This window comes from Apis dorsata, unplaced genomic scaffold, assembly GCF_000469605.1.
Source record: "Apis dorsata unplaced genomic scaffold, Apis dorsata 1.3 scaffold_10, whole genome shotgun sequence".
Taxonomy (NCBI): domain Eukaryota; kingdom Metazoa; phylum Arthropoda; class Insecta; order Hymenoptera; family Apidae; genus Apis; species Apis dorsata.
In genome coordinates this window covers 266,212-284,130 of record NW_006263313.1, presented here as the reverse complement: position 1 = coordinate 284,130, position 17,919 = coordinate 266,212, and the positions used below count along the sequence as shown (strand labels likewise).

Genomic DNA, 17,919 nt, shown 5'->3' with positions numbered 1-17,919 from the left:
TTTTTTTTTACAACATTTTGTAAACAATATATCTTAACAATATATCTTTTGTAACAATATCATTTAGATTTACAGTGATATTTTTTTCTTAACAGTGATGTTCAAATTAAATTTTTTGAATTTGTAAAACTTAATAAATTAACATTAATTTCGTAAAAATAAATAATTTATTTTAAAAAATTTTGAAGATTGAATTGTTGTGAAGAAAACATAATAAAACGATAGAATATTAAAAAAAGAAATCTTAAAATAGGATTAAAAAGGAGATAACTATAATGCATTGTAAGAAATATATGCATTGTAAAGAAAAGAACTTCATATCTACATTTTACGACAGAATAGACGAACGAAGAAGTTTTGTAAATTAAATGCTTATATTTATATTGTCAAAAGTTTAATTTATTATATTTTTTTTAGGATTTTTAAAGATTATTTATAAATCTTAAAAATATGAAAAACTTTAACTGCTTTAAAAGATGCATAGGCTATAATATTCTAACGAATAAAATATATATATCTATAAACGAATAAGAAACATATCGAAAATAATGATTAATAAAAACAAAAATTTAAAAAATCTAAAAAATTGCAATTATAAACAAAACGAATTTAATTTATGAACACCACTGCTTTACAAAATTAAATAAATTTAAATATAAACAGTTTAATTTTAATTTTAATTAGAAATATGTTGCTATATATATAATTATTATATATAACAAATAATAAATGATGAAATTCTTCTATAAACTCTTGTACAACGTTTATTCACTTACTTTGAAGATTGTGTAGAGTTAGCATCGTTTTTCTTGTGAGGAAAATGTAAACCAGGCGTATTTCCCTGAAACTCGTGTCAGATTAGAATGATTAAAATAACAAAGACAACACATGCACTACGGAAGCCTGAAAACATTCAAAAGTATAAACAACAGAAAATAAAGTGAAATTTAAAGCAACTATGTCTATCTACTAAAAAGATACTAATAGAAATTAATAGAAATTTAATAGAAATAATAATAAAAATTCACGTGAACTATTTGTTCTACAAACATCTATTATTAATATATTTACATCTATTTTACATAAGATTCCAACTATAAATAATTTCTACGAATAAATTCCAAAAATTTCGATTGTACTAATTTTATAACAAAAACCATACAAATGCTATTAGAAAAGACCAATATATATAATGCATTTTAGATGCAACAGTTACAGTTCTATTAAAGCATTGTAATATAATATCTACAGTATTTTATGAAACGATATAAAAGAGCTGTTTCTTAAAATATTGCAACTTTATTTCTATTTTCTTAATTTTTCTTTTTTTTAATTTTAAAAATATGTTAAATAAAAAGTTTAAATATAAAAAAATAAATATTTTTATATTCGTATATCATTTATGTATAGTTTTGATCCATAATAATCTTCTAATTAGAAATAATTTATTATTTTATCTCTTTTTTTGAAATTGCTTGCAAAATGAGAGATCGAGTGAGAGATCTATAAAAAGGAGAAACCATAAATTTTTACATTCGGAATCATTTAATGATAGAAATGTCAGATTATTTTTTTCGTAACTTTAAATTTTTTTTTTAATAATAATTTTTTATTAAATAATATTGTTCAGAATTATTATTTTCTTCCTATATTATCCCATTTAAGAACAAAATCAAGCTAAATAATATATAGCTTCGAATTATTTATTTTGGAGCAAAACTATATAATCATTGCTGAAAGAATTTTTCATAAACATTCTCGTTTATATGTTTCATTTGTGAATACAGATGGCCCTAGTTTAAAAGCACTAATTTTTTACGTAGAGAATGTGCATATATATTATATGTATTCTTACAATAAAATAAATATATAAAATTAAATAGATAATTAATATAATTAAGCAAAATATAAGAAAAAGAAAATACGTATGTGATACATAATGAATTTAATGAAAATATTATGTAGATATAACTTATTGGTTTATTATTTATTAATATTATAATAATTCCGAAATTTGTCAGAAGGAAAATTCATATATAATTTGAATCTTTCAATTGTTTAAGGGCCAGCTGCATAATACACACTAATAATACAGAACAAAAAGCCAAACGCTACGCTTTGGTTCACTGAATTTTCAAACTGAATAATAATTTAATGATTTAATTATTATTAATAAATATATATTCTTTAATAAAATATGGTAAAAAAAACTCTAAATAATTCAGTGTACCATATAATGAAAGTTTGTTATAGCGATTAATATATCTACCTTTTCTACTCTGTTGTGTAACTTTTGCAGAACATCTTCACATCGCTGCAACGTCTCGATCTTCAGCCTATTTCATCGATAACATAATATGATTAATTGTTTCACATTTTTTTTTCTATTTTTATACATAATTGAAAGAATAATGAAATGAAAAAATTAAATGAAAGATATATTTCACAGTATACGATAAAATATAATAAATTACCATATGAAAATAAGAAAAAATGTAAATTAATAAAAATAAAATTGAAAATTTGTAAATAAAATTTAAATAGCAAAAATTAATAATAATAATAATTAATAAAAATTAATTTTTTATTTCGTATTTTAATTTTTTTATGTCAATGCATTTAATATCATCAAATGTTATGATGACTAAAAGAAACTCTTTTATTTTATATATGTCTAAACATCTGCAAAACATACTTTCTTTTGCTGTTTGATAAGATCCCGTGTAGACTTTGCATTTTCTGCAGTTGTACTTCTCGCGATTTATCCTTAACGTTTTGCAATCGCTCTATCATCGCTTCCAAAAACGGAATGTATTTTTGCATTTCAGCAAATTTCTTATCATACTCGTCCATCTCGCTTGTCGTATATCGCTCACCTGTACCGAGAGAAGAAAATCTTTATACTTACAAATATCTCTCGATTATCAAACATTATATCATTTGTTTCTTCTATATTTTCTTACTAATTTTGATAATATTTTTTTCATGTTATTCTATGATTTCTTTTTATTTTTATTTCATTCTTCTATTTGTTTCAACAATCAAAATTATTCAAATTTAAAGTTTCATTAATAATTCGAAGATTTATATCGCTTAACACTGTAGTTAGCCGTCAAATTTAACTGTGAACAAACTAAGTTCTGATTTATTATGTATTATGTATTTAACATATATTATACATACATATATTATGTATTTAACATATATTTCAGTAATTCAAATTTTTATATTTTTGACAATTTAATAAAAAAAAATACATTTAAACAAAACATTATATAACATATTAACATAATAAATTATCAAAATATCATAACATATTTAAATAAAGATTAGTTTAAAACATGATCTTCTTTAGTTTAATAAATATTTTTTAATAGAAATCGTTTGTGATAATTTTTAAATCATTTAACTTTATCTGATTTCACTCATAGTATCTATATTTTTTTAGCATTTTAAATTGATCCATTATATAACATTATACTTTCTTGTTACAAATTAATACTTATTCTATATTAAACAAAAATATAAGACCTCAAATTGAATAATCCATTCATTTAGATTCGAATATTAATTTGATATTATTTTTTACATAATTAAAATATTATTTGTATTATTTCGAAATATTATTCGCTATTATTTTTATTTAACTCGTTATTCATAGACATCCTTATAATGAATGACACATTGTATAAAATGCATATGTATATGTAAAGAAAAAAATATTATTATTCATATATATTATTTATTCTATATATATATATATTTATATATAAAAAATATTATTTATGTAAATATTATAACATATAAGATATAATACTAATTGATTAATTATCAAATTTAAATAATGGTGTTTAATTAACCGATCATCACATTACTTTAGTGATAATTAAACTCTCTGGAAATATAGTAATTTCAATATCATATATCAAATAACTATTTCATATTAAATTATTTCACTTTTTGAATTTTTTTTTGAATATATTTTTTACATAATTTATATAATCATCAATAATAAAGAAACACGTGATTATTTTTTCAATCGGAAAATTCTTTCATTTTTTTTTTAATTTTATCAAAAATTTTTTTTAGAAATTGTGCAATATATAAGCATGTGAATAGAAAACGATTTACGATTAAAAAAATACACATCATGAATTCTATAATTTTTACGCTTATTAATTGCAACGCACATGCGTATTAAGCACCTTGCACATTTTATCTTTTAAGTAAAAAAATTTCAAAATTCAAATATTTAATAATTAATGCTATTTTTTTATATAACACTATTTTTATATAATATTACTAATATTAAAAGTATTTAAATTATTAAGAAAAATATTTGAAAATTTGGTGACAAGAATCACAACTAAAAATAGTTGACGAATAAATGTATTGCACTTACATATTTTATTGAATTTTATTGAATTTTTCAAATATATGAAAAATATGAATCGAATTCGAATTATTCACTGGAAATAAATTATACCGAAATGAAAAACTTAATCAGCTTATTTTCAAAGGAATAACTTCCTAGTAACGATTGTATGATAGAACTTATTTTAAATAATTATTAATATAGTTTGTACATACCGATTGATTTTTATGATTTTATAATTTTATTTTATCGTAAACTTGAACGCATATTTATGACGAACTTAACAGGACAAGAAAAAAGCATATCTAAGAAACGTTTCCCTCGTTACATTTTATCCAATATACGTAGTTTCATCATCTTGAGAAAGAGAGAGGAAGTAGATGGAAGCACAATCAAAAAGATTTGAAATCATAGATAGCAGTGCAGTAGCAAATATGGCGACCAAACGATATTATACAATATTGTTCAGTATAATTCTACCGAACTTAAAATTTTTAAAGATAAATTATTAAAGATTATAATAATATTTTATAATGATAAAATAACTAGAATAATAATTGGATAGAAATAATTTTACATGATTATAAGATTGAAGATTGCAAAGTGTTTCATTATATCGGTAACTTAATACATGATCGTATTTATGAAAATGGTTCTCAGAAGAATATGATTCAGATATAAAATATCTGATTGGATTTTATTATTTAAATATATATTAATATAATATTATATTCAATGAGTATATATAATTATTACATATTACATATTATATATAAATTAGAAATAATATTAACGGAAATGCTTCTGCTTAGGAGAACATCACTAACAATGTCATTGTTACTATAGAATACTAGTGATAACTAGAAATACAATATTTGTATTTAAATGAAATAAATATATAAAAAGATATATGTAAATTTTTTGATATTCAATTAAATGTTTCCAATTATATAATGCAATTAAATAATATAATATTTGAACAATAATTATAATAATTATAATATATAATATATAATATAATATCAAGTTATTAGATATATATAAGCAAAAATTAGTATATTTTTAAAATCTGTTATGGAAGATTATTTAAATACAGTTTATATATCTAAAATGATTTTTAATCAAATGAATTTTTTTATATTAAATTTTACATTTTTATAAAAATCTATATAACTTGAATGTCGAATGTTCTCACAAGATGTAGATAATTTACATTCGACCGTTCTCTTTCTCATTGCTTCTCTGTCTTTATTTTCTTTTTTTTCTCTTTCACTTTTCTTCGACATTAACTTCACAAATGACAAATTATACAATATATATTTTTGATTATAATTTTTTTTATATAATTATTTTTTGCTTAAAAAACTTTTAATTTGTAAATATTAAAAATTTACTATTTAAATATTTTTTTATATGAAATACTTTGTATCATATGAAATAAAGAATATGACTGCATTCAATAATGGCCATATTATTTGTTAAAACAAAAAATGCAACAATTTTCTAAGAACCTTTTTCCATTCCACCAAGATTACGATTCACATATTTCTTAACATAAATAACAGATAAATATCCTATTTCTTACCAAAAAATAAATTTTTTTATCTACGACGACACACCTGATAAAACATTACACAGCAGAATATCGCCGTATGCATTGATCTTCTCTCGCCGTTTGCCCGATCCTGCGTCCTGAAATCTCGACACAGCAACTCAACCGAAGAAAGGTGTGAAATACTGAGATCCCGCCGTTAATGCACGTATACGTGCACGCACTGCATGGAATTGCTTAACTCTTTCACAATGTCGTAGTTACGTTGGAACTGACACTTTTTTTCAAGTTCTGCAGCGCGCTCTATAATTCTGCATCACAAGCTAGAGAACTATACTATTACGATGAATATTTAAGCATCAAAAGTACTGATTTGACGTACCAAAAGTTTAATTATTCAATAAAACGTCACTTCCTACAATGCACGCACAAGACACATTTATCTTATGTCCACCTTTCAACATTCCTGAAAAAGTATACCCATGTCAATTTTCAGAATCGCATATACAAGTACCTCTAAATCGTCACTTTCCATATATATCTATTATTTAAATTATAATCACGATCCTGCTTTCAATAATTTCATATTAAATTATATTACAATTCTCTGAATACGAAGTTCATTTTAATTTATTTAAGTTTCCTAACACCGAAGTTTCCCGAAAGTTATTACACTTTGAAGTCCTACTACGAGACTTCGAATAAGCGCTGTTTTTCGGTCTTCAATAATGCGTGGTGGTTCATCATTCATTTCTGAATATATATACACATCGCAAAGATGACAGCAGATATATGAACACGCAATTATTTTTCTATGTATCATAGATTAACGACATCATTACAAAAGAATTTTTTTTAAAATATAAAGAAAATTTCCTTAAAATATTAGAAAATATTCTTCTCCAGAAAATATTTCTTTATAATTTCAATCACACTATCTATCAAAGAAACAAACGAAATGACAACCCTGAAGGGCGCACGATATACGTACAATGGCTGCCATTAATGGCTGCACTAAGCTAAATGATTTCACGTGGTTTTGTCAATATTCCGCCATATGTTACTTACCTTTTATCACGTCCACATATTTATGATAGAAATTTAATATCTGTTTCTTTTCCTTTTCTTTCTTTAAGGAAATTATTGAACTAATGAAATAATACATTTAATAATTTTAATAAAATAATAAAGTTGATTTTATTATTTTATCGAATTAATTTCATATTGAGCACAACACTATCAATTACATATCTCACAAGGAATAAATAATTTCTAATAATAATTAATAATAATATTATATTTTGAAATTTTAAAGATAAATAAATATCGCACAAATGTAATATAATTCTTTTAACAATACATCTATTCATACCTACGACCTAAAATGATAAAATAGAAAACAAAAATCAAACATACATTTCTGTGTATGCATTTATTGTGTAAAGATTATTTTTAAAACAGGATTTGTGGAGTAAAAAACTTTTTCTAAATAAAAAATTTGATACAAGTATTTTAATTATTTATCTAATAATTCAAGATTTCACCAAAAATCGATGTTCCAGAATTAATTGAAAATTTAATTATGCCACCTTTTATATGTTTTGATGATTTATATATCCAATAATCTTATATTTCAGAGGACAAGAAAGTACCTCCAACTATAAAGATCCGCCATTTATAACTCGTAAGTATTCATTTCTTCTAATATCCACTTGGTTCGAGAATTCTCGATTGAGAAACGAGTTTAGACGGAAACACCCGAAGTTTATACATCAAATTCGATTATTCCCTTGTTCGTATAGATCCAATTATAATTATACAATTATTAATATACAATTATTAATATAAATATAAAAACATCTTATTAAATAAAACATTATTTTCATTAAAAAGAATATAATATCATTAAAAAAATATTCTATAAAAAATATTTATATTTATATAAAATCATAAGTTATATTGTTCATTCGTGACAAAAATGACGTGAAAAAAAAAATACATAGCAACAAAAAATAAAAAATTAATTTACTCTAATATATAAGTTTAAATTAAATTTAAAATATAAAAATAATTATTGCATATGTAAAATATTAAGGTTTCAATTAATATCTTACAATAAAATACACCATGAAAATGTTAGATTTTAGTTATTACTATATTGATTTTAATTCATTTCAGTAAATAAATGAAATGACTAAATTACAATTATAGTTCTTTGTATTTATTTGTGACGTTTTCCTCGATTTCATATAATGTAATATTTAATAACTTTATTTACAAATTATCAGCTCAATTAATGAACTAATAAACTTTAGTTTGCATAGGATTTGATTATTTACAAAAATTTTTGAATTATGGAACAATCTTCCAATTCATGAATTCATGGGACAAAATTCTTTTTCACAATATTATAATCAATAAAGCGCCAAACACTATTACCTTTCCTTTTATTTTTAAAAAAGTGAATTAAAAGTTCTTTACAATTTTGTAAGAAACATTTTCCACCAAGGTGGTCAAGCATTACTATTTTTATAAATGAATCTAATGTAAATGCAATTTCCTTCATGAAGAACATTTCATTTAAATTGTTCTTGTTATATTTATATGTTTTTTATATAGATCTCAATTATAATAGCCTCTTTTAAGGCAACAATGTTGTCTGCAAGTGATATTTGAGAACAAATGTCACTGTCTAATTCTTTTTTTTGGTACTTAATAACACTAATATGTTGTTGGCAGTACATGTAATTACATTCCCGGTAAATAATTTCCAATAGTTTTGGTTTTATAGCACAGTTTTGCATAATTATGCACATATTATGTAAGTCTAAACATGAACTGACATTGATTGAATAATTAAAAATTAAATCTGAACATTACGCATTTTTTGTATCGAAAAACATTCGAACAATAGAAATATTAAAAATTAGATTTTTAATCATACTGAATAATACAATATATTACATATTTCGCTAAATTTTTTTTGTTTTAATTAAATGAGAATTATATGCTTAGCCTCGAAAAGTTTTATCGCATTTTCCACGAGTTATATAATTGCCTGCAGCACAGCTACAATATACTTTATGAAATTCTTACATTACTCTTCAAAATTTGTTTTCTAATATTGTTGTTTTATATAAACTCAGTAGTTTCTGTCAATTATTTTTGTAATCAACATTTAGTGTACAATTACATGATTGCACGATAAATTTTCATAAATACATTCATGATTATTGAAGACATTCTTAATTATGAAGCACTCATTTCAATAAAAAATCATATAAATATTTTTACGAAATTCCGAAAAAACTTTAAATTAAGTAAAAAGACGGAATAAGTATATTCAAATATGGAAATTAATTTTATTAAATAGTGTATTGTAAAACAAGATATAGATTTAACAGAAAAGTTCAGAAATACTATAATTCAATGAAATTATGTAAAATGTTACTTTATATATTCGAACACAAAATTAAATTTAAAAAAATATTTCTTGATCATTAACACCATGTCAGATTTTTTTAATGTCCTTATTGAGTTCAAGAATATTAAAAAGTATATAAATAGAATTCATTCTTAAATTAGAGGAAAATGCAATTTCGTACAACTGACGAGACCTCGATTGATTAATTATCATTAACCAAATAACAAATTAGATCAAAAGAAATAAAAAAAAAAAAAAAGAACAAATTTCTGTATTATTATTGCTATATGTCAAATATAAATATGATTGTACGAAAAATGTAATCACAAAAATAACGAGTTAATTACGAAGCAAACACACAATTGGCAGCAATATCGATATTGAATCTTTTTAATTTATAAATATGTTTCATTTATTTTTTTCTCATTATAAACCGGTGGAATGTTCTCTCTCTTTTCTGTTTCTTTCTTTCCTTTCTCCTTCCTTTTTATAAATTTTGCAAATGCTTTTTTTATATATCTGCCAAGGCTGCTTTTGTTTTAGCTTTCGCTTTCAAACATGATAATAACACAGTACTCTCACGCGTGCTTCTACAAAGTAATATATATTATATATTTATTTCCTTAATATATGCAAGATTTGATGAATACTTGCTCTTGTTTCGCTATCGCATGTTCATTCTATTCATACGACCACATTGTCCGTAATAGTATAAGTAGAATATAATATGACACTTTTTTCTGTATATGTAACTGTATTCACATATGTTGCAATTTGCAACTTTCTTGAGGTTTAATCATAATTATTTACCTAAAGGACTCTGCAAACTTTATGCTGAGAAAATAAATGGTCAAAAATGTTATTAAATTAATAACATTGCAATTCAATAATAAGTAAAGACACGATAATAATAAATAAGTTTCAAAATTGAATCATAATTACAGTAATTTATAAATAAAGTCTTGCTGTCCATAGGCAAATAATTTCTACTTTTACTGCCATTTAGAAACTATGCATAGTGAGATAATATTTTGTTTTTTCATATTCAATACTAAGAATTTTTATATTTTTTTTCAGTCTTATAAGCAATAAATCTCTTTTTCATAGAAAGATGTTCAATTAGATTTGTTTTTAAATGGCTTATCTTTTTTTAATTATTTTCGATTTTATATCATTATTTTATATTCCTCTGTACATTTGTAGTTTTTTGACTAATATCTTTTGTAAAATTTGTTATAAATAAGCCATAAGTTACTCAAAAGAAAAAAATATTTCCTATCTTTAGAAAGGAAATACTGTTCAATTAATCTATCGTGTCCAAAATGTCTCTTATCAAAGTAGATCTTATATAGCTAAACCTTACTTCCATTAAGGTTTATTACCTAAATGACTTTGTATATGCAAGCAGGATTTTTTTATTCTTTACTGAAATGGATTTCTTCTTAATTAAAGTGAATCTTCATACTGACTGTTTAATATGAAAAGCCATCTAATTTAAAATATATAAGTTATTAGAGCAATAAACTGCGCCGATAGGATCCTGTGCTTGCATTTAAACAGATGAAAAGTTATAATATAAATCTAATTATGCACTGTAGTTGATGCATGTTGAAGTCTTTCTAATTCCTCCAATGATAAAACATTTGTCTGGACAAGCTCTGGTAGCTTACCAGCTCGAGCTTGTGCAAGAAGTTCTGGACTAAACCATCGTGCCAATTGATTTGAAGTTGGTGAAAGATCTCCACCATTGCTACCCACGTATCCTAAACCTGGTGATGCTTGTCGACCTACGGGCATATTCAATTGCTGCGACCGCATTACTCGCCCATCTGTGAAAAATATTTGTCAGTGTTGATTTTGATAAAAGTGATATCAATGTATCGAAAAATGTAATGCCGTAATGTTTTGAATCGTATTAGTAAGGAAAAGAATAGCTTATATAATTTAAAGAAAAGACAGCCTAAATTAGCAGCGTTAGATGATTACTTTAATTTCGATCCAAAGATAAATGCTGTCTAGACGATTTAAATAAGAGGAACGGCTAAAATGTGATATCTAATTATTCCAATTTCTGAACACCATTGCATGCAATTTGATTAGACAAGAGGTAGACACCTGAAAATATTTTAGAATTATTAATTATAAAATTAATGTAACAGCTTCAAAACAGGAAACATTCTGTTCTTAGTAAACAAAATTATATTAGTAAATTATAAAACAGTAGTTATTAAATTTTCATCTCCATTTATGTCAATCTATAGAAAATGAATTATAACTACCTGCACGACTGGAGTTATAGTTTTGATTTAAGACCATTTGCATTTGTGAATTAAGAATCCGTTGTTGTTGTTGCGGTGGTTGATGTTGCATATTAGCTAGATGTGATGGAGCTTGTTGTATCTTCATTTGATTATTCATACTATTCGACCTTTGATTTATCATTGTATTTTGAGCAACATTGTATTGTGGAACATTATGATGTGCTATGGAACTAGTCATGGTATGTTTGGAGCGTGCAGGATTACCATACACGCTTGAAACCGTTCTATGTTGTTGTTGTTGTTGTTGTTGCTGTTGGAAATCTGAGTTTCCACCATATTGGAATTGATTACCACCATTACCACTACCACCACCACCACCACCTTTTACTATAGGTCGACCTACGATAATTAATATAAATATTATATTAAATATTTGTTTTAATAAGAATATTTAAATATGATAGAAAAAATTTAAATATTCATAATATTTAATATACCTGGATGTTGTTTTATAGTTGGATTTGACCAAGTAGATTGAACAGACTGTGGCCGTAAAGTATTATGTCGAGAAAGAACTCCTTGTGTCAATAATTGAACTGCAGATTGCATTTGTTGCATTTGAGATGTTTGCGATTGAGTTCCCAATTTCGATGGATCATTACTATTACCTATATAAAAATAGAAAATAAATTAGACAACATTATGAATTTAATAACTTATTTCTCCATTATATTATGAATACAAACTAATAAAAAAGATATGGCCTATCAATATATACAATACAATTAATATACACAATGAAACATGATGAAAAACGTTCAACAACAATCAAATTTTATCAAGATAAAATTGTAACAATTTTTATTTTATGTAGATCTATTAACAAATAAAATTAAACAAATAAGGATTTTTAAAAAATACGAACCATTATCTTTCATTTCATTCGAATTGTGTGAAAAGAAAAAAAAATATTGTTTCTTATTATATGCATTTCTTTTCCTTGCAATACATCATAAAAGCTTTAAAAATTTAAGCGCATGCATCAAAGTATAAAATTATCTTGTAACATTCCATTAAAGGAAAAAAGAAAATGTGTAAAGGAAAACTTAAAGCATGAAATATACTTATAAAGCGTTTTATTATAAAACTATTCCAACATACTTTCTCTCGTTATATGTTTATATATTAATCTATGTAGAAAAATATAATTTATAGTATTAATTGTATTTCTTCTTTTCTGTTTTTTTTAGTAATATTAATATTTATATTTGATATTAAAAAACTCAGTTTGTATAAGACTTTGTATAAAGACTCATATTATTTTTATATATAATTTGCAAACAAATACAGACAAATTAAATTTCAAACATATTAAAGGTGTCAAGCAAAAAGAAAGGAAAGAAAACAAAATTATCATTCCTCATTTTAATACAAAAATAAAAAAATAATATTACAATAGATAATAGTCACAAACTTATGAATTCTTTTTTCTGTATGAAGTTTCCGAAATATTAATAGTTTAAATCACAATTTCATCATTCTGTAAAATTGATATCTTATTTTCTTCTATTTTTTCTAATATATTATTATCGACTATTATCGTTTCGATTTCAAATTGCTCTGTTAATAGTTTGTCAAGAATAAGAGGACTATTATTATTATTAGTATCACTTATGTTCGATTCTTTATTAATATTTTCATTCAATAATTTTTTAGTTTCATAAACAAAATTTCCCTCTATTATGTTTAGATCCGAATTATTATTACTATCTTTTTGTTGTTGAAAAGAAGAAGAATATTTATCTTTTAATGCGGATTCTTCTACTTCTATGTTATTGTTATTGTTATTATTTAACTCATGTAAATTTTTCGAAGTGCCAATTTCAGATATACTACCATGCTTTATATGATTAGTAAGCTCAATTGCATTATCGTAAAAAGCAGATTTTTGCGTATAAATATTCTTTTTTAAATTAAATGCATTATGATAAATGTTATTATGATTTTCATTAATTGTGAATGAATATAAATAATTCGATTCTAGTTGATGATTAGACTGATTCGCACCCTCAGGTTCCTTATCGGCAGTCATTTTACGTAACACTGATGTCGGAGTAAAAGCAAGTGGTGTTGGACTCATAGTTTGTTTTGCTGGTGAGTTAACAGGACTTGATGCTCTTTGTTGAGCTTGTTGTTGTTGTTGCTGTTGCTGTTGATCTTGTCGCTTTCGGAAGTTTTCACGTTGTTCCTCCAACTTTTTCTTAATTAAAGCACTTTGCATTATAGATTGAGCATGCATAACAATTTCCCGCGGTGAAGGAACCCTATGCTGCATCACTGTTAAAATAATAAAAAATCGAGCATACTTTAAATGAAAAAAATGTTATCCTTAATTGCATTAAATTTTTATACAAAGCAAAATTTATAATTATAATTGCTTTATATCTATTTTTATAATCTATATTTTGTTGATTTATTTAATTCCTTTTCACTCATTTTTTTATATTTGGAACATTACTTAGTTATTATTAAATTATACTTAAATTTTATTTATAAATAATAAAATAAAATTGCAACATAAAAAAGACTTTTATTATTTTATCTACCTGGATGCTGTACTGTTAATGTACTTGGACTAGCAGTCAAATTTGGAGATATTATTGAAGGTGGACAATAAGCTGCATCCCAAACAACATCATACTATATTTATACTATGATTACATTATTTTATATATTTTTAACAAAAAAAATATATATATATTTAGCAATTTTTGATAATAAAATAAAATAATTCATAATTGATCACATAATTTTATATTAATTATTATAAAGAAACCAAAAATTTTAGATAATTAATGAAAAAAATTTGAAATAAAAAGAAATAATTTAATAATTTTATTAATAATAAAGATATATGAATATAATGAAAACAAATTTTTTTTATATAAATTATATTTAAATAAAAAAATAAATTTAACTCACCATTATTCATAGGAGATGGAATCCTTTGTTGTTGCTGCTGATATAACATTTGTTGCAAAATATGATCTTGAGGTGTAGGTGCACTAGGATGCGGACTTATAGTACGCGGCGTAGTGCCACCATACATTTTCAAAATATTTACTAAGACTTCCCTGTGACGATGTTGCATGGCTGGATTCTATTGTATCATTATTATAATTTAATGTATTAAAAATTCAAATATAAATTTTCTAATTAATAAAGCAAACCTGTAATTGCTGTATGAGATGTTGTCTAGTTATTTCTCCTTGTTGTAGACCTTGAATAATTGCTTGAGCTTCCGGTCTTTGGAGAAGTTCTTGACTTGTTGGAGCATTACTCAACATTATTTGCATTTCCGGAGGAACGGGACTCATACCTAACATTCGTTGACCACCCATCATCATAGATAACATATCTGAATGCTGTTGTTGTTGATGATGTTGTTTCTGTTGTTGCTATAAAAACAATTATATTTAGAAATATAATTATTTTTTTTTTATTATATTAGAATAATTTTCATTACTAACTTGAATCTGTAATACTTTCATTAAATTTTCATGTTGCATTTGTGCCTGATGTGGATGTTGAGTTGGCCCAAGAGAACCAACATGATTAAATGTTGTAGTATGCATTGGTTCCGGGACTGATTGTTGGGGAGCAATTGGTTGTGTTTTTAATTGTGAGTTAAGTAACTATAGAGAAAATATATATTATTTTAAATGAAATAAAATTTCTTCCGATGCCAAATAAAAAAATTATAAAAGTTATAAAGATCTCACTTGTATTAGTGTTACAGGTTGTTTTTGTGAAATAGGACCGTTTGCTGCTGGTATAGCCTGTCCTCCAGTTACTTGAGCAAGCTAAATATAATATTATATATATGGACACATATATACATTCGTGTTAATTATTCATGGAACATTGATCTTCTAGAAGATTGATTTTAAAAATTAAAATAAACATAAAAATTAATATATAAAAATCGGTTAAGATTCGGTCGGTTAAGATTTATTTATTAAATTATAAACAATTGAAATTTACATTAAATGGCATGAAACGAAAATAGAATAAGACTGTCTATTATTATATCAGCATTACATTCCCGATCCGCATTATTTAAAATGTTTTTAAGTGATATTTATTTGTATATTAATATATAGTTATATACTTATTAAGATATATACTTATTAAATAAGTGATATTTTTTTTATTAATATATCAATTTTTGTTTTAATTTTTAGAATCGATCTTTTAAAGATATCCCACAAATAATATATTAACATTCTGTATATATAATTGTAATATTTTATTTATTATATAAAATATATATTACCAATTTTTTAAACGCAGAGAGATCTTCTTCAGTCTTATTTACATGAGGTTGATCAGTCGAAGAAGTAGGTGGAGGAACGCCACCCCGCATACGTGCTTCTAATTCTTCAAGGCTATGCACAACTTTTCCACCAACTTCTGTAAAAAATTTTCAGTATTAAACATATATTAAAAAAATAAATAGTTTTATTGTAATTTATAATAATAATAATATTCTAAAATATAATAATAGTAATAAAAATTAAACAAATTCATATTCAAATTCTCACCCATATCTTTAATGGATGAACTTTTCATCATTGGTATAACAGTATTAGTTGCATCTCCTTGTCCATTTTGATTTGATTTGTTTCCACGCTGCAACATTTCTAGCAGCTTTACGCTAGTAGTGTTAGATGTAGTATTATTTGTTGTTGTTGTATTAGCAGGGGAAATGGGAGCAAAATATGTATTAGATTCTGTCACTGACGGAATTTGAATATTTGGCTCAGTAATATCATTAAGAAGATTGTTCAATATATCATCCTGTATAGAAGTTCTACGACTATCCACTTGTTGAACTGGACTTTCTCTTTTAAACCATTGACTAAATCGGGAACAAGAACCTCCATTTGAACCGACTCCATTCTATATAAATTAAATATACTTGAATATTTTATTGTTTTTATAATTATATAAATCTTCTTATATAAATCCAAAAATAAAACTTACAGTTAAAAGTCCAGGTACGCCAGGGAATGTATCAGATTTTAAAAATTCATCAAGATTGAAATCAGGATGACTATCCTCTTGGTTTTGATTAATAGTGCTAGAATTATCCGTTGTCTCACAACTTTGTTCAGTCATGGCACTCACATTAGAATCGTGATTAGTTTTTTGTACAAGAGATGATGATTCATTTTGTTCTGAAATCGGCGAATGGGGCGCGGCTACAACATTTAAAGATTGATCCATTGTAGTCGGTGTACTTCGTCCTTTCGGACCTGTTGAATTTTCGTTTTGCTTTTCATCTTTTTCCAATGAGTTTTTCTTTCCGCGCTTTTTCTGGACTGGAGTTTGTTTTTTATTTTTAGTATTGCTATTGTTATTGTTCACCGCTTTTTCTTCGGGGATATCTTCAAAACCTCTTAATTCAATAGTATCATGTTGAGATGTTGGTCCGGAACTAAACCATTCTGGTTCATCCGCATCACTACGATTTTCGCTATAAGTTCGTCTACGATCATTACTAAATCTTCGTTCGCGACCGCGATCCTTATCACGTTCCGATTGATGATTACGATCATTCCGTTCAGTTGCTCTATCTCGATCTCTTTCCCTTTCTCTATCACTATAATCACGACCAAAAGATCTTCTTTCGAACCGTTCATTTCTCTCATCCCGTTCACGCAAATTATCGCGATCACGATCTCTTTCTCTCGCATTCTCTCGATCTTTTCCATCACGAATATCCCTGTTATCACGATCACGCATAGAAGTACCACCTGCTCCAGATCGAAAAGCAGGTTCTAATTTCTCATTCTCTGGTCTAAAGTCCCATATATCGCGAGTTAAAATTCTACCGCTTCCAATTCGTCGAACAGGTTCTCTATGGCTAACCTATAAATCATTTTTTTGTTATATTATTACTTTGTTATAATTTTAATATTGGTATAGTTTTTAATATTTCAATTTTAATATTTCGAAATATACTTTTATATATGTATATAATCTTATTATATGATTTTAATAAATTTAATATTTCGTTTTAAAATTTATGTGACCTCTGTTTTTCCTATTGGACTTTCAGGACGTCGATTCGAAGGTTGATTCACGTTGACAAAACAACCTGAATTAAAACTTCTACGTTGAGGACTCAATACTATTCCATCTTGTTCCTTACGAATTCGTTCACGTGGATCTCCATTACGACGTTTATTATGATTTTCAGTAACTTGATCACCGCGTCCAGTTCTTTCATCTTTCGGTGGTG

At 24.8% G+C, this 17,919-nt stretch overlaps 2 protein-coding genes across 2 annotated transcripts in view; both read right to left on the bottom strand.

The window, feature by feature from the left end:
- The window catches only part of LOC102671558, a 20,446-nt gene extending 15,385 nt beyond the window's left edge, over positions 1–5,061 (bottom strand). Inside the window, 5 exon segments of the mRNA XM_006607705.2 lie at positions 460–464; positions 763–847; positions 2,270–2,336; positions 2,696–2,876; positions 4,591–5,061. Coding sequence (XP_006607768.2) covers positions 460–464; positions 763–847; positions 2,270–2,336; positions 2,696–2,853 — 315 coding nt within the window. The 5' untranslated portion in view covers positions 2,854–2,876; positions 4,591–5,061.
- A 4,778-nt stretch (positions 5,062–9,839) lies between these two features.
- Positions 9,840–17,919, bottom strand: part of LOC102672595 (eukaryotic translation initiation factor 4E transporter-like) — a 12,721-nt gene continuing 4,641 nt past the window's right edge. Inside the window, exons 4-16 of the mRNA XM_031508937.1 lie at positions 17,711–17,919; positions 16,659–17,546; positions 16,217–16,574; positions 15,949–16,085; positions 15,395–15,475; positions 15,143–15,307; positions 14,843–15,070; positions 14,595–14,772; positions 14,219–14,290; positions 13,680–13,949; positions 12,110–12,280; positions 11,631–12,011; positions 9,840–11,180 (exon numbers count right to left, since the gene is read on the bottom strand). Of these exons, the coding sequence (XP_031364797.1) occupies positions 10,933–11,180; positions 11,631–12,011; positions 12,110–12,280; positions 13,680–13,949; positions 14,219–14,290; positions 14,595–14,772; positions 14,843–15,070; positions 15,143–15,307; positions 15,395–15,475; positions 15,949–16,085; positions 16,217–16,574; positions 16,659–17,546; positions 17,711–17,919 (3,386 nt within the window). The 3' untranslated portion in view covers positions 9,840–10,932. The remainder of the gene's footprint in view (positions 11,181–11,630; positions 12,012–12,109; positions 12,281–13,679; positions 13,950–14,218; positions 14,291–14,594; positions 14,773–14,842; positions 15,071–15,142; positions 15,308–15,394; positions 15,476–15,948; positions 16,086–16,216; positions 16,575–16,658; positions 17,547–17,710) is intronic.